Source organism: Bos javanicus, chromosome 5 (assembly GCF_032452875.1).
Source record: "Bos javanicus breed banteng chromosome 5, ARS-OSU_banteng_1.0, whole genome shotgun sequence".
Taxonomy (NCBI): domain Eukaryota; kingdom Metazoa; phylum Chordata; class Mammalia; order Artiodactyla; family Bovidae; genus Bos; species Bos javanicus.
Window position 1 is genome coordinate 23,960,324 of NC_083872.1, and position 25,074 is coordinate 23,985,397.

Genomic DNA, 25,074 nt, shown 5'->3' on the forward strand with positions numbered 1-25,074 from the left:
GAGGGTTGTCTTTTCATTTTTGTTGTGGTTTCCCATGCTGTACAAAAGCTTTTAACTTTAATAAAATCCCATTTCTTTATTTTTGTTTTTATTTTCAGTACTCTAGGAGGTAGATTGAAAAAGACCTTGCTGAGCTTTATGTCAAAGAGTGTTCTGCCTATGTTTTCCTAGAAGAGTATTATAGTATTCACCCTTACATTTAGGTCTTTAATCCATTTTGGCTTTACACTCTTTAGTGTACACAAGTGGAGACCAAAAAGAAGTGTGGTTGTAATACATTGGTCTTTGCCTTCATCTGACCCATATATTTGAGCACCTACTGCAAGGTACCATATTACATTCTATGTGTAAAATGAAACCAATAAAACAGTCATGTTGTTGGTCAAACTTATTTACTGAGCACACGCTGTGTATACAGAACTTGATGATTTGAGGAGAGATCACAAAAATGGAAAATTAACTCTCTGTCTCTAAGAGAAGACAGTCTAAAACTGTCACTCAGGAGAACAAACTACCCAAAAGTGGTTAAGAACAGTGTGTTTCCTTTTCTTTTTGCGTATCTGATGTTCTTAGGCCATTAGGAGAAATCTTTGTGGGTCAAAAGAATTGGGTGAGGTAGGTCACAGTCCATTATTCATTTTGTCTTCTCCCCTCCCTTCTACTTGGCTGGTCAATGGGAGAGTGTCACGAGGTGGAGAGAAGCTTGTTTCAGCCCATCTCATACTTATAGTTAGTTGACTGGTACTCCAAGCATCCCAGCATTTATATTCTCATTATCTGCGGAGAAGAGACAGCAAGAATCCATCAGCATTTGTAATGGCTAATCTCTTTTCCTTATGAAACCAGCAGTCTCCCTGAAGAGCAGCTCTAGTTTGTCCAGAATTCTATACTTCCTGTTGTAGCTAGTGGATGGAGTGGATGCAGGCCCACTTATCAGTATTGATGGGGAAGAAGGGAAGTACCCTCTTCTGAACGTGGTTATATTCTTCTGACTAATGGTTATATTTGCTTTATTAAGATGCAGCTGAACCTTTTGGAGGAGTGTTATCAGGAAGAACAGCCTGGCATCAATTATGCTGAAACAATCATTATATTTGGCAGTCATTGTCTAATCTCTAAATGGACTTTATTAAATAAATCCAGATAAAAGCTTAATTCATTCAACTACATGGTGCATTAATGATAAAGCATCCTGGCGGACTCCTGATGATGTAGTTCTGCTTGGAAAATAATTCTCAGTACAAAGTCTGTGTGACCTCTTTTGGTGGTCACTGTGGCCAGTTGGCAGTAGAAATACTTAGGGTCTTGGAGAGGGTCAAAATAATTCCTTTGTGCTTTATGATATCACATTTTGTGGTCTCAGCCAAATACTTGGCCATATGCTTAAATGGCTTCAAATGTTCTTTTGTTGTTCACTGAGAAACATTTTGACCCTTTTCCCTGATAACAGCATAGCTTGCTTCTATGTCACTTTGCTTGAACAAGAATGGAAGGTTAACTACTAAATTGTTCATTACAAAATGTTGAAAATCCTTTTATGTCTGCTATCTGAAGTGTATGCATTTCTCTTCAATCAATGATATATGATGTCATCCCTGTAGATATCCAGCAGAGAGAAAATTCACCTGTTAAATCTTGCCATGTAGGGCCCTTAGGTTGTGTCACTAGCTAGTACTTGAAAAGTGAAAGAAAGTGTGAAAGTGTTGATCGCTCAGTCACGTTCGACTCTTTGCCACCCCACAGACTGTAGCCCACCAGGCTCCTCTGTCCATGGGATTCCCCAGGCAAGAATACTGGAGTGGGTTGCCATGCCTTCCTCTAGGAGATCTTCCCAACCCAGGGACTGAACCCAAGTCTTCTGCATTGCAGGTGGATTCTTCACTAACTGAGCTATGAGGGAAGCCCCTTAGGCTACTTAAGAAAGCCTAAGCGGGATCCATGTACTAGTTTCTTATGGTCGCTACATTTGGTTACATCATCAGAAAGTCATTTATTATCTTGGGCTTTATATTGGGTCAATACCAATAATGTACACTTGAAGAAAATTTTGGGGTCTTCTACAAAACACGACTGAGTGACTAAACTGAACTGAACTGAACAAAACAACACAGGAAAATCACAGTTTATTAGTTTATCTGATGTTCCTTATATAAAGAATCATGATAAATTCCTATTGACCCCAGTGTCAGAGACATATTATTTTCTTTAGATGACTCAGTATGTTTTCTTTCTTCTGCGGATGGGAACTATACAACACAAAAGGCTCTCTATTTTATTGTGAATGGCAGGAAACTAAGAACTTATTTTAGCAAGTCCTAATATCTTTGCTACTGCTGCTGCTGCTAAGTCGCTTCAGTCGTGCCCGACTCTGTGCGACCCCATAGATGGCAGCCCACCAGGCTCCCCCGTCCCTGGGATTCTCCAGGCAAGAACACTGGAGTGGGTTGCCATTTCCTTCTCCAATGCATGAAAGTGAAAAGTGAAAGTGAAGTCACTCAGTCATGTCCGACTCTTACCGACCTCATGGACTCCAGCCTACCAGGCTCCTCCGCCCATGGGATTTTCCAGGCAAGAGTACTGGGGTAGGGTTGCCATTGCCTTCTCCACCTAATATCTTTAGATATGTTAATATCTTAAATTCTTAACTGGTTTCTTATCCATCTTTTAAATGTCTATAGTACAGTTTTATAACTACTGTGAGTTTTTTTCTTGGAAGCAAAATAAGAGAGGTCACCTCCTCAAAGAGGCTTTCTCTGAAGAGTCTACTGAAATCAGCTCCCCTGCTCTGGCCCCCGGCCTGTTTTTTCTTATCAAAGCATTCTTCCTTTATTGCACTTACAACAATTTATAACTATTTTTATTTGTTTCCTTGTTTATGTTTGTTTTCTTCTCTAGACTCTAAACAAGACCGGGAGCTGACTGTGGCTCAGATCATGAACTCCTTATTGCCAAATTCAGACTTAAATTGAAGCAATTAGGGAAGACCACTAGACCATTCAGGTATGACTAAATCAAATAGCTTACGATTAAACAGTGGAAGTGACAAATAGATTCAAGGGATTAGATCTGATAGACAGAGTGCCTGAAGAACTATGGATGGAGGTTCATGACATTGTACAGGAGGCAAGGATCAAGACCATCCCCAAAAAAAAGAAATGCAAAAAGGCAAAATGGTTGTCTAAGGAGGCCTTACAAATAACTGAGAAAAGAAGAGAAGCTAAAGGCAAAGGAGAAAGGAAAGATATACCCATTTGAATGCAGAGTTCCAAAGAATAGCAAGGAGAGATAAGAAAGCTTTCCTCAGTGATCAATGCAAAGAAATAGAGGAAAACAACAGAATGGTAAAGACTAGAGATCTCGTCAAGAAAATTAGAGATACCAAGGGAACATTTCAAGTAAAGATGGGCACAACAAAGGACAGAAATGGTATGGACCTAACAGAAGGAGAGGATATTAAGAAGAGGTGGCAAGACTACACAAAATAACTATACAAAAAAGATCTTCATGACCCAGATAACCACGGTGGTGTGATCACTCACCCAAAGCCAGACATCATGGAATGAGAAGTCAAGTGCCTTCCTAAGTCAAGGGCCTTAGGAAGCATCACTACGAACAAAGCTAATGGAGGTCGTGGAATTCCAGTTGAGCTATTTCAAATCCTGAAGATGATGCTGTGAAAGTGCTGCACTCAATATGCCAGCAAATTTGGAAAACTCAGCAGTGGCCACAGGACTGGAAAAGGTCTGTTTTCATTCCAATCCCAAAGAAAGGCAATGCCAAATAATGCTCAAACTACTGCACAATTGCACTCATCTCACACAAGCAAAGTAATACTCAAAATTCTCCAAGCCAGGCTTCAACAGTACATGAACCATGAACTTCCAGATGTTCAAGCTGGTTTTAGAAAAGGCAGAGGAACCAGAGATCAAATTGCCAACATGCGTTGGACTATTGAAAAAACAAGAGAGTTCCAGAAAAACATCTACTTCTGCTTTATTTACTATGCCAGAGCCTTTGACTGTGTGGATCACAGCAAACTGTGGACAATTCTTAACGAGATGGGAATACCAGAGCACCTGACCTGCCTCTTGAGAAACCTATATGCAGGTCAGGAAGCAACAGTTAGAACTGGACATGGAACAACAGACTGGTTCCAAATAGGAAAAGGAGTATGTCAAGGCTGTATATTGTCACCCTGCTGATTTAACTTATATGCAGAGTACATCATGAGAAATGCTGGGCTGAATGAAACACAAGCTGGAATCAAGATTTCCTGGAGAAATATCAGTAACCTCAGATATGCAGATGACACCACCCTTATAGCAGAAAGTGAAGAAGAATTAAAGAGCTTCTTGATGAAAGTGAAGAAGTTGGCTTAAAACTCCACACTCAGAAAATTAAGATCATGGCATCCGGTCCCATCACTTCATGGCAAATATATGGGAAAACAATGGAAACAGTGACAGACTTTGGTTTTTTGGGCTCCAAAATCACTGCAAATGGTGACTGCAGCCATGAAATTAAAAGAAGCTTGCTCCTTGGAAGAAAAGTTATGACCAACCTAGACAGCATATTAAAAAGCAGAGACATTACTTTGCCAACAAAGGTCCATCTAGTCAAAGGTAAGGTTTTTCCAGTAGTCATGTATGGATGTGAGAGTTGGAATATAAAGAAAGCTGATCACTGAAGAATTGATGCTTTTGAACTGTGGTGCTGAAGAAGACTATTGAGAGTCCCTTGGACTGCAAAGAGATCCAACCAGTCCATCCTAAAAGAAATCAGTCCTGACTATTCATTGGAAGGACTGATGCTGAATCTGAAGCTCCAGTACTTTGGCCATCTGATGCTAAGAACAGAATCATTTGAAAAGAGCCTGATGCTGGGAAGGATTGAAGGTGGGAGGAGAAGGGGACGGGACGATACAGGATGAGATGGTTGGATGGCATCACCAACTCAATGGACATGAGTTTGAGTAAGCTCCAGGAGTTGGTGATGGACAGGGAGGCCTGGCATGCTGCAGTCCATGGGGTCGCAGAGAGTCAAACATGACTGAGTGACTGAACTGAACTGACCTAGACTCTAAGCTCTAAAAGACAGAGATCATATCTCTCTTTCAGTCTAAATACCCTAGATGATTTTTATCACATGCTCAGTAAAAACCAATTGCTGTCAAATTTTGATAAATTGCAGTATCCTGGTATTATCAGTCAGTATAAAAACTTGTACCATGACATTTTAGATATCTAGAAATGTTTTTGAGATATGAAATTAGTATGCAGTAATTTGGATAACAATGTATTTGGCTCTTTTATTTTTTTATATTTATTTATTTATTTATTGGCTGCACAGGTCTTCATTGCTGCACCATTTTCTCCCATTCTCTAGTTGTGGTGCGCAGGGGATACGCTCTAGTTGTGGTGTGTGAGCTTCTCATTGTGGTGACTTCTTTGTTGCAGAGCACAGGTTCTAGGGCATGTGGGCTTCAGTAGTTGTGGAGTGAAGTTTTAGCAGTTGTGGTTTGCTGACTCTAAAACGCAGGCTCCATAGTTGTGGCATTGTGGAGCATGGGTTTAGTTGCTTTGTGGCATATAAAATCTTCCTGGACCAGGGATCAGGTCCATGTTTCCTGTTTCAGTTGGTAGATTCTTGCTTTACAATGTTGTGTTGGTTTTTGCTGTACAACATGAATCAGCTGTAATTATACTTGTCTCCCCTCCCTCTTGAGTCTCCTTCCCCTCCCCACATCCTAGGTCATCACAGAGCACCAGGCTGGGCTCCCTGTGTTATATAGCGACTTCTCATTGGCTATCTATTTTACACATGATAGTGTATATATGTTGATGCTACTTTCTCTATTGGTCCCAAGTCCATTCTCTAAATCTGCGTCTCCATTCCTTCTAAGAAAATAGGTTCATTAATACCATTTTTCTAGATTCCATATGTATGTATTAATATATAATATTTTTCTCTTTCTGACTTACTTCACTCTATATAACAGGTTGTAGGTTCATCCACCTCACTGGAACTGACTCAATTTGTTCTTCATTCTTTTTATGGCTGAGTCTATATGTGCCACATCTTCTTTATCCATTCATCTGTAGATGGACATCTAGATTGCTTCCATGTCCTGGTTATTGTAAATAGTGCTGCAGTGAACATTGGGGTACATGTGTCTTTTAGAATTGTGACTTTCTCCAGGGTATATGCCCAATAGTGGAATTGCCAGGTCATTTCCCTGGTGGCTCAGATGGCAAAGAATCCACCTGCAATGTGGGAGACCTGGGTTTGATCCCTGGGTTGGGAAGATCCCCTGGAGGAGGGCATGGCAACTCACTTCAGTATTTTTGCCTGGAGAATCCCCACGAACAGAGGAGCCTGGTGGGCTACAGTCCATGGGGTCGCAAAGAGTTGCACGCGATTTAGAGACTAAGCATATAGTAGATTTATTCCTAGTTTTTAAAGGAATCTCCATATTGTTCTCCATAATGGCTGTATCAGTTTATATTCCTACCAACAGTGTAGGAAGGTTCCCTTTGCTCCACATCCTCTCCAGCATTTATTGTTTGTAGATTTTTTGATGATGGCCATTCTGACTGGTGTGAGGTGATACCTCATTGTAGGTTTGATTTGCATTTCTCTAATAATTAGTGATGTTGAGCATATTTTCATTGTATATTGGCCATCTATCTGTGTGTCTCTTTGGAGAAATGTCTGTTTAGGTCTTCTGCCCATTTTTTTGATTCGGCTGTTTGTTTTTCTGATAGTGAGCTGTGTGAGCTGCTTATATATTTCAGAGATTAATCCTTTGTCAGTTGTTTTGTTTGCAATTATTTTCTCCCATTCTGAGGATTGTCTTTTAATCTTGTTTATTGTTTTCTTTGCTGTGCAAAAGATTTTAAGTTTAATTATGTCCCATTTACTTATTTTTGTTTTTATTTCCATTACTCTAGGAGGTGGGCAGGCAGATTCTTAACCATTGAACCACCAGGGAAGTCCATTGACTCTCATAAAAGTTTGTAATTTAGGTTTTTGTGAACAATCCTTCTGCTGCTGCTGCTGCTGCTGCTAAGTCGCTTCAGTTGTGTCTGACTCTGTGTGACCCCTGAGATGGTAGCCCACCAGGCTCCCCGTCCCTGGGATTCTCCAGGCAAGAACACTGGAGTGGGTTGCCATTTCCTTCTTCAATGCATGAAAGTGAAAAGTGAAAGTGAAGTCGCTCAGTTGTGTCCGACTCTTCACGACCCCCCGGACTGCAGCCCACCAGGCTCCTCCATCCATGGGATTTTCCAGGCAAGAGTACTGGGAACAATCCTAGGATTTTTAAAATAAGCAATATTTCAGTTCAGTTCAGTCACTCAAGTCATGTCCCACTCTTTGCCACCCCATGGACCGCAGCACTTCAGGCCTCCCTGTCCATCACCAACTCCCAGAGCTTGCTCAAATTCATGTCCATTGAGTTGGTGATGCCATCCAACCATGAGGTATCAGAGAACTGAAGGAATCATTAGAATTCATAATTTAATAAAAGAATAATTAACTAGTGCACATGATTCAGGTAATATTATCTACATAATAATACCTTTATTAAGAGTTACACAGGCAGAGGGGATAGTGCGGCTGTGTATTCCAAGGGTAGTTTTAGGAATTTCAGTTCTAGGCATAGATACCAATATTTCCTTTGCAAATTCTGTTTTTATCATTTTGTGGTATAGGGAAGGGAGGCTACCTGGGATTCTACTTGCACATCAAGGAAATAATAAAGAAATGAGAAAAAGAATTTAGTCTAGAAGTCCTCATATCTTCCTGATGATGGGCAAGTCCTTTGCTATCTTTTTTATGGCCGAGTAGTATTCCAGTGTGTGTGTGTGTGTTTATACTACATCGTCTTTATCCATTCATCAGTTGAGGGACACTTGGGTTTCTTCTAGGTCTTGGCTATTGTAGATAGTGCTGCCATGAATATTAAGATGCATGTATATTTTTAAATTAGAGTTTTTGTTTTTTCAATAAGACATTTCTGATGTTCACCTGATCACCTAGTTTAGGGGGTATATACCTGGTTTTTCTGATATACAATTTTTTTTTTCTTTCTTTTTATACTCTGTTGGTTAGAAGTGTGTGATTTTTTTTTGTCTCTAGCTTTACTGAGGTATAACTGACAAAAATGGTTTATACTTACATTTATAACAGTTATAAATGTTATAATTGTAACAATTATAACAGTTATAACAATTATAAACAATTGTTAAACCCTTAAAACAGTTATAAAAAAGTTATAAATGTAACAAAAGAAGATATACTTTTGTTAAAATTTCCAATTTTATTGTAAAATGGAAATTAATTCCTTGTGAATTAATTCATGACCTATTTCTGTAACTGTTTCACGTGTGCTTGAAAAGAATTTGTTTTTCTCCGTGGCTTAATACCCACATTTATGAGACAGGAAGAACCAAAAATATCCAGCTCCTTTGATTTTTGTTTTGGAGTTTGCAAACCAAAGCCCAAACTGAAAGACGGAAGAATATGACACTTGTTCTTTTTGACTTTCACTGGCAAACTCATAATTGGTATATCTTGACACAAGCAAGCATGTAGGGGACCAAGAAAAAGGAAAATTGCTGTCCTTCCTGAAAATAGACTTGTTACCGCTGAGTAACAGGTGCTTAATCCTCTGTGGGGGCACAATTCCAGCCTACAGAGGGGGACGAGATGGGAATGGAGGAGTAAACACCTGTGATAGTGATTCTGATCTGTGTTTGATTCCTGCTGGCCTTGGATATTTATAAAAGGGAAGCTGAACCTTTGCTGTGCTGCTCAGACTATCATTGTATGCTTGGGTATGGTGGTCCTCCAACAGGCTGACTAATAATAGCAGCCAGCTAGCCTAATCAGAGAGCCAGCCTGGTCACTTAGGAGGCAGCATGGATGCTTACCTCAGTTTTCCATTGGAAGGGGAATTTGATGGTCAGTGACTTCACCTATGGATGTAGGTGAGACCCTTAATAGCCAACCTCTCAGGCGACTTCACTTTCACTTTTCACTTTCCTGCATTGGAGAAGGAAATGGCAACCCACTCCAGTGTTCTTGCCTGGAGAATCCCAGGGGGAGCCTGGTGGGCTGCCGTCTATGGGGTCTCACAGAGTCGGATACGACTGAAGCGACTTAGCAGCAGCAGCAGCAGCAGCAGACTGTTCACCATAAAGATTCCATGTACCTCGGCTCCTGCACTAACTTTTCTCATGCAGTCTCTCTGTTCTCTTCTGTGAGCTCTCATGGAAGCTATTGTTGGCCTCCAACCTCCTCCAGTTGTCATCAGCAATGTTTCCTTCTGTTTCCTAGGAGATCTCAGCCTTTCCAAATACAACGAGTCATTAAGAAGTGTTTTTAAAATAGGTATTTTCATATGGGTGTTTTTGATCTTATTTATTTCAACTTTGCTATATGTTTGAAAATTATCAAAGTTTAGGGTTGGAAAAAATACATTTTTTCCTCCTCACAAAGTCAATAACCTCAGCTATTGGCACTGTCACAAGAGGTCTGCACTTTAACGGGATGAACACGGAGAATAAAGTTAACACACCCCAGGAAAGGACAGCAATTCCAGAGTGAAAGAAGAGGGGAGAGTAAAGAGGGTACCTGGAACTCAAGAGTATCAACAGTAGGAGGTGGCACCAGAATGACTTCTAATATTTTGGTTGTCATTAGAACAGTATACTCTTCACCATGCAGGGGTGTGTAGTGTACTGTGTACTGGAAAGAGCGTAATATCAGAAGGACCTTGTTAGAATTCAGGTTTTGCTAGCTGTGAAATTTTGGTTAAGACACTTGACCACTTTGATTCCATAGTCCTCACATATGTAAAATGCTAATTATAATAATAACACTTGTCACTGGATGTAAAAGTATTGTCACTGGCATAGTAAAATGGTATAGTAATACTCTAAACTGGTTACAAAAATTAGAATGTTTTGAGGAGGGAGGTTGACATTTCCATTGATGGTCAGTCACTTGCTCTATCAGTGTTGAGAAGAGGGTAGGACTCTGGAGTAGGGGTTTCTTGCCTTTCTCATTACAGGACTGATTGACTTGTAAACTCCACGTTCCAGTTTTGGCAGTATTGTTTAGGGAGTCAATCTCAGATGTCAAGACCCTCTCCAGCCTTTCTGATGATTGTGTGTGCATGTGTGCATGCTAAGACACTTCAGTCCTGTCAGACTTTTTGCGACCCTATGGACTCTAGCCTGCCAGGCTCCTCTGTCCATGGCATTCTCCAAATAAGAATGCTGGAGTGGGTTGCCATGCCCATCTCTGGGGGATCTTCCCGACCCAGGGATGGAACCTGTCTCTTACCTCTCCTGCATTTGGCAGGTGAGTTCTTTACCACCAGTGCCACCAGGGAAGCCCCTACTAATGACAGTCACTCAGTTATGCCTGACTTGTGACCCCACAATCTGTAGACCACAAGGCTTCTCTGTCCATGGAATTCTCCAGGCAAGAATACTGGAGTGGATTGCCATTCCCTTCTCCAGAGGATTTTCCTGACCCAGGGATCAAACCCTGGTCTCCTGCATTGCAGGCAGATTCTTTACCATTTGAGCTTCAGGGAAGTCCTTCTAATGACAGCGAGTGAATGAGTGAAGTTGCTCAGTCCTGTCCGACTCTTTGCAACCCCGTGGACTGTAGCCTACCAGGCTTCTCCGTCCATGGGATTCCCCAGGCAAGAATACTGGAGTGGGTTACCATTTCCTTCTCCAGGGGATCTTCCCGACCCAGGGATCGAACCTGGGTGTCCCACATTGGAGGCAGACACTTTAACCTCTGAGCCACCAGGGAAGCCCCTAATTGTCCCCAATTCCTCATGACAAACCCCTTTCTTTGCAGAATAGCTAGTTTGTAACTGAATCCTGACTGACTTGCCACTCTTTGTGGGGAGTACCCCTGTGATATAAAGGAATTATCTAATGTTGGGTGGGGAATAAATGATTAAGTAAAAGTTTTAGTAAGATAATGACACATACTCCAGATAAAAACAAAGCTGGAACTAAGGGGATGAGGAGGTGAATATTGGAATTTTAAACAGTTTGGTGGTCGAAACTGCTGCTTTGAGTAACTGTAGTCCTGGAAGGCCTCCCTGATAAGATGACTTTTGAGGCCCAACCATCTGTCAATTGAGTGCAAGACCCAGGTGGAGATAATGCGTTAAAATGCAATTATCCAATTACTCCTTTCCTTAGATAACCCCCTGCTGCTACTAAGTCACTTCAGTCCTGTCCGACTCTGTGTGACCCCATAGACGGCAGCCCACCAGGCTCCCCCTGGGATTCTCCAGGCAAGAACACTGGAGTGGGTTGCCATTTCCTTCTCCAATGCATGAAAGGAAAAGTGAAAGTTAAGTCGCTCAGTCATGTCTGACTCTTAGCGACCCCATGGGCTGCAGCCTACCAGGCTCCTTCATCCATGGGATATTCCAGGCGACAGTACTGGAGTGGGTTGCCATTGCCTTCTCCCTAAATGATGCTATTTTCCACCTCCAGGTGGTTAATTTATTTACCCATAGCAAACATGGCAGAAAAGGCTTCATCCTGGCCACCAATAAAGATGACCACAGTACTTCCTGTGCTTGCCCTTAACAAAGATGGAGTCATGACTTCCTGTTCAGAGGTTCTTTGCCTTCAACAAAGATGGTGCTTATGGTACAGGTTCCCTGACAGTTTGGATTCCGGTTGCAGTTTGTTTTTTTTTTTCCCTTAAGATACGTGTTTGCAGACGTAAGTAACAGGAAACTGGCATCCCCCTATCCATCTTTTCTTAAGGACCCCGCGCCGTGGCGTCTGCGGCCTGGTCCCTGTGCGGCTCCCACGCTCGCTAACTTCCTCGCGGCGTTTCGGAGCCGGCCGGGTTGGGGTGGCGGTGGGGGGATACCTGGGCCGCTCTCCCTTCGGTCCGCTCTGCAAGTCATTCCCAGCACCCTTTTTTTAGCGGGTCAGGTTTCCCGAAAATCTTTCGTAGTTCTTCCCGTTCCTAATACCACAGAGCTTCAGTTGATGAGGAAGGGAATGAAAAGAAGTTCCACAAGGGCGGGGGCCGCCAAAGTGCACACCCCTCTGCTCACCTGCCGCCTCTCAGGGTCGCCCGCTGTGCTTGTACTTTCTATGTGTCATGAGGCCCCACCTGCCGCCGTCGCGGCCCCTCCCCGCCACTTACTCTCCTAGCCATTGCTCTCCTCACTGATGCTGTGGTCTTGGACACAAGCCTTCAATGGCGTGTGGATTGTTTTGTTTTTAGTCTTTTAAAGGAAAAACCCCCACGACATTAAGTGTCCCATACATGTGTGGCCATGACAGTGTTGTGATGGAGATTCGGAATTCTTCCAGACATTGTAGATGTAAGATGTATGCCATAGACAGGGCATGAACGCTTCATGTTTTCTTTGAAGGCAGTCGTGTACAGGCCTTTTCTCTTAGGGAAAATGACCCTTAAACTCACTGGTACCTGCCGGTTTCTGGCCCCACTCCCATTGTTGTTCAGGTTCTGCAAAAGCACACGGTCTAAAGGGCAGTTGCGTGCACCTAGGCCGTTTCTGCAGTGGTGGGTATCTCTGATGACGTCAATGTTAAAAGCACTATTTCTTCCCAAGTTTTTTAGAATGAAATGCTCCTCTGTAATCTTTAGATAAAAGTTGCTTTTTAAGCAGGGTCTCTGATCCACTTTCCCCCAAATCTCTTTATAGAACAAGGAATGGAGCTAGGTTCCCTTTGTGTAGAAAAGAAAAACAGAGAAGAGGATTCATGTTTAGTGCTGTTCGTCATGTTCTGAACCATTCAAAATTAATATTACTAGGCTTAACAGCCACTGTGGCCTGGTGCTTTGCTAGGGTTCAAAGATGTCCATGACCTTAAGGAGCTTGCATTGTAACACACTATCTTTAGGGGCTCATCAGACTTCCTGTGATCTGAGTTACCATTTTGTCTCTTACCAGGGGGAAATGGAGGCTAGAGACAAGCAAGTGCTTCGCTCCCTTCGCCTGGAGTTGGGTGCAGAGGTACTGGTGGAGGGGCTAGTCCTCCAGTATCTTTATCAGGAAGGGGTCTTGACAGAAAGCCACGTTCAAGAAATTAAAGCTCAAGCCACAGGCCTCCGGAAAACAATGCTACTGCTGGATATCCTACCTTCCAGAGGTCCTAAAGCCTTCGATGCATTCCTAGATTCCCTGCAGGAATTCCCTTGGGTAAGGGAGAAGCTGGAGAAGGCAAGAGAAGAAGCCATAGTTGAACTGCCTGCAGGTAGGCCTCAAAAAGTTCACTCCAGGCCAGCTCCAAAATTGTTGGAACTATGCCCTTTGGATTTGAAGTTGTGATTTTAGTCTGGGTGGAGGTCGGTGGATCCTGAAAGTGGGTAAAGAGTTTGGTCTGAAGGCACAGGCTGTTGGAGGGACCAGACGAGGAGATGGAATTATGAAGTGCAGGGAAGGATGGAGGAATGGCCCATGATGGAGAGGGGGAGGAGGAAACTCAGAGGATACATTTAGAAATACTTCCAGGGAAAGTTGGCAGGTCACTTGGGAGGCATGCTCTCATGTGAGAGCCAGGTCATATCTTAGTCCTTGGCATCGGGAGCCATTTAGAAAGTGTAGATGGGAAAGCAGGCTTTCGGCTTCTTGATAACTGATTCGCGGGGTGCCAGAGCGGCTGGCTGGAAAAGGTCAGACCCCTGAAGGAGACCGCCTCCAGGAAGGCACGCCTGCACCTGTTCCCTGTCCTGCATGGCCAATGAGAATTATGTGGAAGGCTGGCTTAGTTTGTTTTTAAAGGCTATTGATTTAAAGGCATCCTTTTTAGTTTGACTTTGTTCAAACACCCAGAGTATTTAATTTTATAAGGACAGCAGTTTTTTGGGGTGGGCAGTACGTGTCTCATTTTGATTTTAAGGAAAGTTGGAAGCTATGGAAAAGAGAAACAGTCCTGGTGCTATCAGCCTGGCTTGTAGCAGGAAGAAGATGGGATGGGAAACACTTGTTCATGCTTGACACCTCCCTGTCTTCTTTCTGCAGAGACTGAGGAGCAGAGAACTGAACTGGCAAAAAAAAAAAGAAGGAAAAAAGAAAGCTAAGGTTTTTACAGCAATGATAGTTAGAACTACTCCAACTTAGGGGTCCCCAGAGTTTGTTATTGCTGTTTTTTAAACACCAATATAACTGGTAAAAAAAAAAAATACCAGGAATAAAAAGAACACTTGTGGCTTAGCTGGTAAAGAATCTGCCTGCAATGCGGGAGACCTGGGTTCAATCCCCAGGTTGGGAAAAATTCTTGGAGAAGGGAAGGCTACCCACTCCAGTATTCTGGCCTGGAGAATTCCATGGACTGTATTAGTCCATGGGGTCACAAAGAGTTGGACACGACTGAGCAACTTTCACTTCACTTTGTTATTTTTGTCCCATGGTCCTCATATTTTGAATGATTTTAAATAATACTGATTAATTCTTCTGTTTTTATTAATGGCATATGTCTGAATATTTGATCTGTATGAGATAACTGGTTGACTTAGGAAGGCCTTGTAAAACCCCTGTGGAAAAAGCAAAAATATTTTCATTTCATTCAATTGAACTGAATATTTCAGTTTGCAAATTGGATTATCCTTACAAAATAAAATACTCCAGGTGTGTGAACAAAGCCAAACTGAAGTAGCTAAGATGTTTCTACCACTTGATTGAAAGCAGAATAAATAACGAAGAAGTGGGGAAATGGTAAAAGAAACATTAGGGAGTCCATGTTACATGATATTTGACTTAGAGGTTCCTCTTGGCAATACATAATTGGAAACAACAAAACAGACAAACTGAAAGCTTATTACTACCAAAATATTTAATTTCATAATCATTGTGGGTGTTGTAAATAGTACTTTTGTATGTTGTTCAAAGAGGTATGACCCCATTTTCATTTCTTGCAGTTCATTCAAAGAACAATAAAAATTGAAATTATGGTTTTACTAATGTGAAAGTTAACAGAGATGTTGAAGAAAAAAAGGTTTTTAAGTGAGCAGTATGAATCATTAGAGTGGGGAAAAAATTGAAGTTTGGAAAAATAACATTAATTTGTTAATTCTGTGGAAGTGGTCAAATGGAACAGTAGGTTGGTTGCTGCACAAATGAAGTCCTCTTCGTTGTTGTACTTCTTGTTGAGTAACAGTGCTATTGAAAAAATATCCCGAAGAGAGAGTTTGATTTATGTGATGCTCTGTGTACCTCCCACAGTGGCAATTACACAAACTCACTTTTTGAATAGTTTTTTATAATTATTGAATATTTTTAAGTAAGATGACAAAATATAATCAAGTATGAAGAATAGTGATAAAGTGAACACCCATTTCCCTGTCACTTAGTTGAAAAAATTATTGCATGGCCTTTGAGGGCCCCTGGGCGTCCTCCCAATCTTAGCTCATCCCTAGCCTCCACTCACTAAGAAACCCCAAATTTCGAGTTTATCATTCCATTCTTCACTTTGTAATTTTCCATCTTATAAAAATCACTTTTAAAATCAACATATGTTATGGAAAATTCACTGCACCGTAAGTTTCAGCACTATCTATGTATGTAAGGCATAGAGGAAATGATATACTTTAAAGAAGTTGTTAGTTAACAGATTCTTTATTTGAGACCTTGAACCTTAAGTTTTTAGATCAATTAATTTGATGGCAGTATTTTAATTATAAAATTAAATTAGGACTGAATTGGAAACCTATTTAAAAACATTGTATGAAGAGTACTAGACTTGAAATGCCTTCAGTTTAATGTCCCTATAAAACTTGCAAATGGACCCAGAGGCCTATTTCCCAGGATCCCTGTGCTTCTTCGGAGTTGTAATGGAGTAATTTTAATAAGCTTTTAAATAGTCTGTTTAAATTTTTTAAAAGGCATGTTTGAATTTTGAGGAATTGGAATGTAGGAAAATGTGGTGCTTATATATACGTGTGTGTAGACGTGAACCTCTTCTGACTTCTTACTCATTTTGGTTGCAATTATTAGTTTGTGTAGGCTTGGTGGTCTCCTCTTGGGAGGCTTTGAAAACAAATGGGAAGGAATGGCTTTCTCTTTGGCCAAGAGGTCAATCCTGATTGACCTGCATGAACTGATTTTATTTTATAAAAAGTTTTCTTGTTTTGGTCTTCATGTTTGGTTCTTGGTTTTCCTTTTGTTTGTCTGGTTAATTTTTGTGTTTTACTTGTAAACTTTGAGCTACCTCAAAGGCCATATTTGGTGATTAATTCCAGTTAGTTGCTTTTAATTTATTTTCTGGGTGTCATTTTTTAGAAAAGACTTAAGTTGTAGCTTGATCCTCTCTGTTCTTCTAAACGGTGCCTCCAAGAAATCCCAAAACAAAAAAGCAAACACCAAAGAAAATACTTTAAATCTTTGATTGTCTCCGAATATGCCTAGATAACGGGTATCCCTATTTTTGTTGTATATTTTTTAAAAAGCCCAGCACGTTAATGGATAATTGACTTCTTGTTTTTCTCACCTTATAAAGACTTTTATGTTTTAAAAGAGGAATTCTGGTGATAAAATGACTTAATCCATTTTGGCACCATGGAAGGGACGCTTCAGTGTGTCCCTTACTGGCCAAGGTCACACACTAGACACTAGATCAGCTGGAAATCCTCCCGGCTCCTGGCAGGTCACTGAGAGGGTGAGGACGGTGCTGAATCGGGGTAAACGTGCATGTGCTTGCGTGCCTGGCTGCCCACTACTCATGGGCCCCTGTCTAGGCTGACAAGCTCATGTGGGTGCCCGAGCTAATCCGGATCTGGAAAGGAGGTTTGTCAGCAGCCTGGTCTCACCAGCTGGTAGGACTTAGCCTTAAGTCATGATGGTAGAGACTTCTGGGCCCAAGGACTCTCTGTTTTACCATGTTGGCCCCGGCTGTGGGAGTGGGTCTCCGCCGTGATTCCCACTGAACAGTCAGCCTGGCAACTCTTCTTTTAATTCCAGTCCTTTTTAGGCTCAAGATTTTTTTTTTTTTCCCTTCCTTCCTCATTGGGCTAAATTTCTGCTTTTATAGTCTCTTAGCCACCAGCAAGGATGAAGGACGGATACCTTGGAATGCAGCTGATTGCCTCCTGTGTTAGCATCGGATGCCTGCTGGAGTAGCTGTCCTGGGGCTGACATTTGTTGTAACTTTGCCTGAGCTGGTTCTCGCCATGGACCCTTGCCCTGGACCATGTGGCTGCCCTCACCAGAGCAGGATGTAGGGCTGGCTTGTTTCCCCTCTACCCCAGAGTCTCCAGGACTCAGCCTGTCCCTTTTGGAGCTGGCCTTGTGTGACCACGCAGAACTGCACCAGCCACCGTTTAGGGATATACTCAGGCTGTCAGATGTATACTTGGATACACCTGAAGTTACTGAGCAATAAAGGGGAAAAAAAAAACCCCAAAACTGTAGGTATTGTAATAGGTTTATTAGAGAGATTTCCAGGGTGGGATTTTTGAATTATACCATGAATTCATACCTACTCTGGGGCTTCCCTCATAGCTCATTTAGTAAAGAATCGCCTGCAATGCAGGAATCTGCCTGCAGTGCAGAACACCCTGGTTCGATTCCTGGGTCCGGAAGATCCCCTGGAGAAGGAAATGACAACCCACTCCAGTATTCTTGCCTGGAAAATCCCATGGATAGAGGAACCTGGTGGCTGCAGTCCATGGGGTTGCAAGAGTCAAACATGATTGACTTAGCGACTAAACCACAACCTGGGTGTGGTAAATTCAGGGTTGATCTTAGTTCATCAGACTCATGGTCTGTTCAGACCCTTCCTCTGTGTCTGAGTAGACTTCACTCTGGCATCCTGTGTCCTAGAGAGGGTGTGCTGTGTCAGCATTCAGAGCAAGACCCCTCCTCGTGCTAAAGGCAGAGTCTATGGTGAGCCTGAGTTTCTGTGTGTCTCCAGCACAGTTATCATATACCTCTTGAGGACTAAGTAAGTGTCAGGCACTAGTTAATAAGGCTCTCCAGATCAACTGAGAAGATCCATTCATTCATTTGGCAAATATTCGTCCTGACCATGTGCCAGACATTGGGTGCTGGGGTACTGTAGTAAACAAAGCCCCTGCTCTTCTGGACTCCTACTATTCTGTAGTCTCATGGGGACAGACAACAAGCAAGTGAATGAAGAATGCATCAGGTTGAGAGTGCTTTGAAGAAGAACAGCATGCGGGGTGGTGAGGAGAGGCTTTCCACAGTAAATGGGGTGGTCAGAGGAAGCTGCTTTGATGGGAGGACATTCAGCAGACACCTGAATTCTTCAACAGAGTGGATGCCTGGAAGAAAAGCTTTCAGATAGAGGGGACTACAAGTGCAAAGGAACTCAAGTGGGAGCCCCAGTGACAACATGGCTAGAGCCCAGAACTTTCTGGGGGAATAGCCTTCCTTTCAGAGAGATGCTGCATCCCGTGGCTGGTTGCTAAGGCCCACTCACGGCTGTTTGTTGTGCTTTCCAGAATGTGAGATGTGTGCACAGCCGTGATCTTGGGTGGTTCTTAAAATGATTTCAGGTGATATGTGGACATGGAATTAATCCTGTTTTAATCCAAAGGAAAAGCTCCATTTGGTACAAGTATTTCTGTTACGTCTCTTGCAACCCTTGACAATTTTTCTTCTTAATAGACTGAAAAAGCTCCTCATGCTTAAAGCCTTTTATGGACAACAGTATTGAGTTAGAATTCAGTTGTTTTGCTTTTTTTTTCTTGTATTATTGTAGTGGTTTTCTTCCATTTATCACAAGTAAAACAGGCTTCTATTTTTGAAGTTCCTTTAAAACACATGGTATTTAGAAATGAGTTAACATAAAGGAAAATCCTAAGAAAATAATAATGGTATGAGATACAGCAAAAAGCGTGAAGATGTTTTTCATGTATTTTCTCTTTTAAAAGAGCAACGGGAGTTTGGGGACAGGAAGCTTAGTGTGGCTGGCATAGTTGGGGCAGAAAGGCTCTAACCATCCTTCAGACAGAAGGTAACATCTAGTCAAGATACTTTACTGTTTTGCTTTCTCAGTGGATGCACAGTGGCTGGCAACTGGTTAAATTTACTGGCAGAATTGTGAGAATGACTTAATTTTAAGTTGTCTAAATTGTAAATGCCTTCACTTGCTAATGTAATAAGTTAGCAAAATGGAGAAACATCCCGGCATTGTGCACTTTAAGTTTGGGAAGGTGATGATCATAGATCATCTGATTTTTCTCTGAGAAAATTGAGGGCTAGGGAGATGAAGGCAACTTGCCCACAATCACACAGCTAATGTAACTTGTCAAGACCAGAACCCAGGCCTCTTGACTCTGGATTTAGGACATTTGCTATGTAATTTTGGCTCCCTACTGGCTGAGAAATGGAACTGTATAAAGCTGTAGTGTTAGTAATCGAAATTAGCCTTTAAAAAATTGTATTCATGCTTTTCTCTTCATTTTAAGGGGAAATTTTCAAAGGCTTTTTGAGGTATACTGGGGTGAGATTTTCCTAAAATATCTTATTTTTATTGATGCCAATTTTAATCATTTAAAAGGAAATTTTGATGGGTCAGCCCTACATTTTGTCAGAAAGCTCCTCCTCCCACCCCGTCCTTCACCTCTTCTGCAAGGCTGACATAAAGCAAGAGCGGAAGACTTTTATCAAGTATTTATGGGACTGATGAAATAATGCATCTGTTGGCAGCAAACTGCTGCTCTTTCTAGGAACAGCAGACCATGTGACAGGTCTCCCCAGGAGGGATGCCTCCATATCACTCTAAAAAATGGATTTAATGTTATTTCCTTTTTGAAATCCTCCCTGTGATATTTGTTTCTCTCTCCTGTGGATGTATGGGTCGCTTGGCTATATCAGTCATGCTGATCATGCTGATCAATCAGGGTTGATTTAGCTCGGTGGTTTTCAACTCTGGCTTAAAAAAAAACAACCACCAATGATCCTCAGTATTAGCCCCAGGCCAGTTCATGCCGAAATCTTTGGAGGTGGGGTCTGGGCAGTGGTGTTAAAGACAGAGGTGCAAACACAGGCACGAACACTTTCCTAGGTAATTTTAAAGTGTCGCCAAGGTTGAAAGCCTAAAGACCTCACCATCAGATTGGGCTCCCTTTTCACCTGTTGCTTCCCAGGAATGGCCCTCCCAAAGCTTTGTGCTTGCTTGAGAGTTGCTCTTATTTTCAGGTGGGGGACCATGAAAGGAGGTAGGAATGGAGATGTAGAAGGATAGGTAGTTTTGTTTTAACTCTGTGCGCACCATTGTTTTTAATTCTTTGAATTCTGTAAACAGTGTAGCATAAGAATGTTCTAGCATTTCATACCCCATGCAGGTGTGAGTCTACTACCAGCATTAAACTCCATTAGAGCTTTGTGGGGATTCATAGGCTCTGTGTTGATAGAGAAAAACTGACGGGAGGGCTTTGAATTATCTGGTGAATTTGGATTTGGGGGAATTACTTTCATTGTCTGTTCACGTTGTTTGGTAATTACAGACTGCCCACAGTACTGTGAGCGCTGGAGATCAAGCTGTGTCCAAATGGAGACAGAAGCTGCCAGCGGAGAGTGAGTTGAGTGTTGCCATCAGCCTCAGGCTTGCGTGCGTGCTCAGTTGCTTCAGTCGTGTCCAACTCTTTGTGACCCTGTGGACCGTAGCCCACCAGACTCCTCTGTCCATGGGCTCCTTCAGGCAAGGATACTGGAGTGGGTTGCCATTGCCTCTTCCAGGGTATGTTCCCAGCCCAGGGACTGAACCTGTGTCTGTTACATCTTATGTATCGGCAGGCAGGTTCTTTACCACTGGTGCCACTGTCAGCCTGAGAGGGAGCTGATGGTGGCTGAAGGACGGATGAGGGGAGGAGAGGCGCAAATGGCCAGTCGTAAAGACCGAGACCGGCTTGGTCTGTCTGTCTGTGGGTTGGTCTGACAATCTGTCTGTCTGCCCACAGTTTCAATTTATAATAAAAAACTAATTTTAGTCTTTTCTGTGTCTCACAAGAGCCTCAAATAATACTAGTGGAATAATAATCACAGTATTTATTGGGGACCTACTTTACTATTGGCCTGGCACTGTGCCAGGACCTTTGCATTTATTAATTCATTTAATCCTGACAGTAACTTGATGAGGCGGAAGGTATTATTACCCTCACTCACAGAGATGTTAAGTCACTTGCTCAAGGTTATACAATATAGTTAAGTCTAATTTGGAATCTAGAGACTTTGACTTCAAAGACTGCTGATTCATGTCCTGTAAAGACACTTTCTCAAAATTTGCATTTCTCTCCTCCCTAATCTGAGAGCCTGTGGTGCTTCAGAGCCTGTTATCTACCAGTCTGCTTTCTTCTCCTTTCCCCTACTCCAGTCTGTCTCAGAAGTGCAGCGTCAGGGGCTTTTCTTTCTCTTCCCCACTTATTGTCTAAAGACTAATTCCTGGTTGGTTTCTTTCTCCTGCATCTCTCACTTTATCCTTTTATTTTAGCGGGAGGAGTAGGGTGTAATGTGAGGCCATATGAGGTCAAGGAACAGGCCCCTGGGTACCTTGAGAGTAAAAAAAAAAAACAAAAAAACTCCATCTTCTTGGCTATGGTCAGGAGATGGTGCTTCGGCTCTTCTAATCCGGGAATCCGGCCCCATTTCTGCAGCTCCTAAATCATGCTGTGGAAAGTCATCAGTTGCAATAACCAGCTTTTCTGGTGGCTCGGCCTCAGAGTTAAACTGTACGTTTAGCAAGGTAGTGTTCTCTTTTTATGGGTATAGTTCAGACTTGTAGGCTGCTGTTGTAGCTAGCTGCAGGAATGTTTGCCTTTACTTAATTTTAATAGGCAGCTGTGTTTATACTTGTTCCTCAGTTTGAGCAGTAAGGAGTATATGGATATGATTCTTTGGAGGACTTCTCTCCCAGAAGGGGAAAAAGGAGTACATTGTCCTTTTCCAAACAGTAAATTTTAATTGAGAAAGAAATGTAACTTCTAGAAGAAGTTTGGGGCAGGTTTTAGTCTTAGGCTTTATTTTTGTTAGTGTTTTAAAAGAAATCTTAACTCCTTGTGAGAAGTGCCAAGTTGACAATTCCTGGAAATGTTCATGTTCTATTTATGCTCAGCACCAAAGCAGAGAGGGTGGCGACGCTGTTACCAAAATAATACTGCTGAGATGTAGCAAGTGGCAAACGAGAGGCTTGTGGTTTTATAACCTAAATATAAGACTTTGAAAGCATCTCTCAGTCCCCCATTTGTCCATAAGGTGTATGGGGGCTGGGTGGTAATGGTGCCATTGTTACGGAGAATTCAGAACAATCAGAGCACGTCTTCTGGGACTTGCCCTGTTGTCAGAATTGGGGAAGGTTAGAGCCAGAAGGTGACTTAGCAGCAGCAGCAGCAGAGCCAGAAGGTATCTCAGAAACTTTACAGATGGGGAAACTAAGGCATGCAAGTCAGTCAGACTTGGATGTGGGCCCTCTGGTTCAAGCAGTAGACCTCTTGCTAACATAAGCAAAAGTGGGAATTTCTCTAACATGCACTGGGTCGTTCACAACTTAAAAGGAGTTGCTCAAATTCCTGGACTTAGTAAGGGCAGGAGTGAGGCAACCCTGGGGATTTCTGGGCATTGATGACTGTCTGCAGCTCAGTTCTCCACTTCGTCTCCTTCCAAGGTTCAGAGTCTGGTTATCTTGCGTTGAGTCGTGAGCCCTTCCCTTAGGACACCAGAGTCACATGGAGTGAGGGAGGGACAGATCCACAAGGAAGAGGTAAGAGCTGATTGAGAAATGTCGGCTGTACTGTATCACTCCTGTTCTTTTTAAGAAGGAGAATATTCTACATCTTATTTCAGCAGGGTCCAAGTTGAAGGCCAGGGATGGTAGGAAGAGTAAAGGAGAACAGTTTTGAAAGAAGATAGGTCTTCTGAAACCTTTTTGGTAGATATAGATTTTCAATTGGTATTCAATATCTATTTCAATAGGGATTGATCAGTAATAGTCAGATGATACTGGGGAAAAAATGGATTGAGCATGTTGAAGTAGAGAGGAGGTTAGAAAGAGAATTTGGATAGAGTTCTAGCCTCAGGACTTTATATATATAAACTTTACCTTTATCTTCATAGAGCTTTGAAGTAGGTACATTATCGTTAGTAGATAAATTGCCCAAGGTCACACAGCTCAGTAGTTGCAGACCTCAGATTTGAACACTGACGCTCTGGTCCTCCAGTCTTATTGATCACTAGGCAATCTTGCTCTAATTCCAGTTCTTGGTTCTGGTTGGAGTTACATGTCTTAGATGACCTGATCTGGGCTAGCCACAGCTTCTTTATTTTCCAACCCTTTCTTGCCTTGGGTCTCACCTGTGGCCAATATTTGCATTGATTTTTTTTTTTTAAACAGTTTACCAAATAGGAGATTGAAAGAAATACCAAAAAAGATAAAATATGTTTTCTAAGAAATGTGATTAGACATAGATTTTAAAAGAGATTGGCATGCCAATTTTTATTTGTTGACTCTTTATTTCAATTTCTTTTTATTCTTAATTAGTCATTTGATGGTGCCATGGGAAAATGTGCTTCTTCAGCCCTCTCATATTTGTTTAAGAGGCCTTTTATTCTTTCATGTGCCTGCCAGAATCCATTCTAGAGACAAAAACCACATAGTAATTTGAATAAGGAAAATTTAATACAAAGCTTTACACATTAGTAAAAAGTTAACAATGCTTAACTACTAATAGGGTGAAAGAGGTCTCCAAGGAAAGCAGGCATAACAGATGGAAGAAGCTATGTTTTCCAAGGGCTGAAGGGGATTACAGGATGCAGTACTAAGAGCTTGCAAGAGGCCCCTTTCCACCCCCAAGACTGAGGTTCAGGCCTCATTGAAGATGAAGTGACTGCCACATGAAAATGCAGCCTGCTGGTGGCCAGTGAACCTGCTGGAAGTTCTGCTGGAACTGGTTTTTAAGAGCAGCTTACCAGGTTGAGAAACTTGATAGAAAATGCAGTAATACACTTTAGAGGGGATAAAAGTGAAAATGAAAAATAAAAGTGTTAGTCGCTGAGTAGTGTCTGACTCTTTGTGACCCCAGGGACTGTAGCCTGCCAGGCTCTTCTGTCCATGGAATTTTCCATGCAAGAGTACTGGAGTGAGTAGCCATTCCCTCTCCAGGGAATCCATTGCAGGCAGATTCTGTACTGTCTGACCCACCAGGGAAGCAGAGCATCCCAAACCAGGATGAAAAGCCCCTTCCTCTGCAGTTGTCTTGCAGTATCTCACCAGTGCCCTCTATCGATGAAAACTAACACTGTACCATCTGACAAAGGAGAAATGTTTGCAGGGTCCAGCCCCAGTATTATGAAGCAGGACAAAGAGGGTAAATTTAAAGCTAAGAAGTAATATGTTGGGGTTTCCCTAGTGGCTCAGGGGTAAAGAATCTGCCTGCAATGCAGGAGACTGTCACAAGAGTCAGACAACTTAGCGACTAAACCGCCACCAAATAATATGTTGCTAATTGGTACACTTCATCTGTAAAAGGATGATAGTAATAGGAATCACTGAAGTATTAATAATTACATAATTCACAAAATAGTTCTTAGAACCTGGTTTATTCATTCATCCATCAGGCATCATTCATTGAGTATCTACTATTGCTGGCTGTTCTGCTAAGTCTTTGAGATTATGATTGTCATTGTCATTTTTTTGTTTCTCCCTGTAAATAGAATGTAATCTTCTCTAAGGTGAAGGCTGTTTTTTTTATCTCTCTACTTGCAAAATCCATCTAGCAGACTCTGCATGCGTATGTGCTCTGTGTGTCCAACTCTTTGCGACCCCATAGACTCTGGCCCACCAGGGTCTTCTGTCCATGGGATTTCCCGGGCAAGGATACCGGAGTAGGTTGCCATTTTCTACTTCAGGTGATTTTCCCAACCCAGGGGTCAAACCTGTGTTTCCTGCATCGGCAGGCAGATTCTTTACCGCTGAGCCACCTAGAAAGCCCCTCACATAGTCTAGATACGTGTTAATCCTCACATGTTTATTGAATGAATGGCTATAAAGATAAAGTTATGACCAACCTAGACAACATAATAAAAAGCAGAGA

The 25,074-nt window shown here is 42.1% G+C and overlaps 1 protein-coding gene across 1 annotated transcript in view; it reads left to right on the plus strand.

The window, feature by feature from the left end:
• Positions 1-11,615: 11,615 nt before the first annotated feature.
• CRADD (CASP2 and RIPK1 domain containing adaptor with death domain) overlaps positions 11,616-25,074 on the plus strand; it is a 192,275-nt gene continuing 178,816 nt past the window's right edge. The window contains exons 1-2 of the mRNA XM_061415749.1: positions 11,616-11,768; positions 12,980-13,283. Coding sequence (XP_061271733.1) covers positions 12,986-13,283 — 298 coding nt within the window. The 5' untranslated portion in view covers positions 11,616-11,768; positions 12,980-12,985. The remainder of the gene's footprint in view (positions 11,769-12,979; positions 13,284-25,074) is intronic.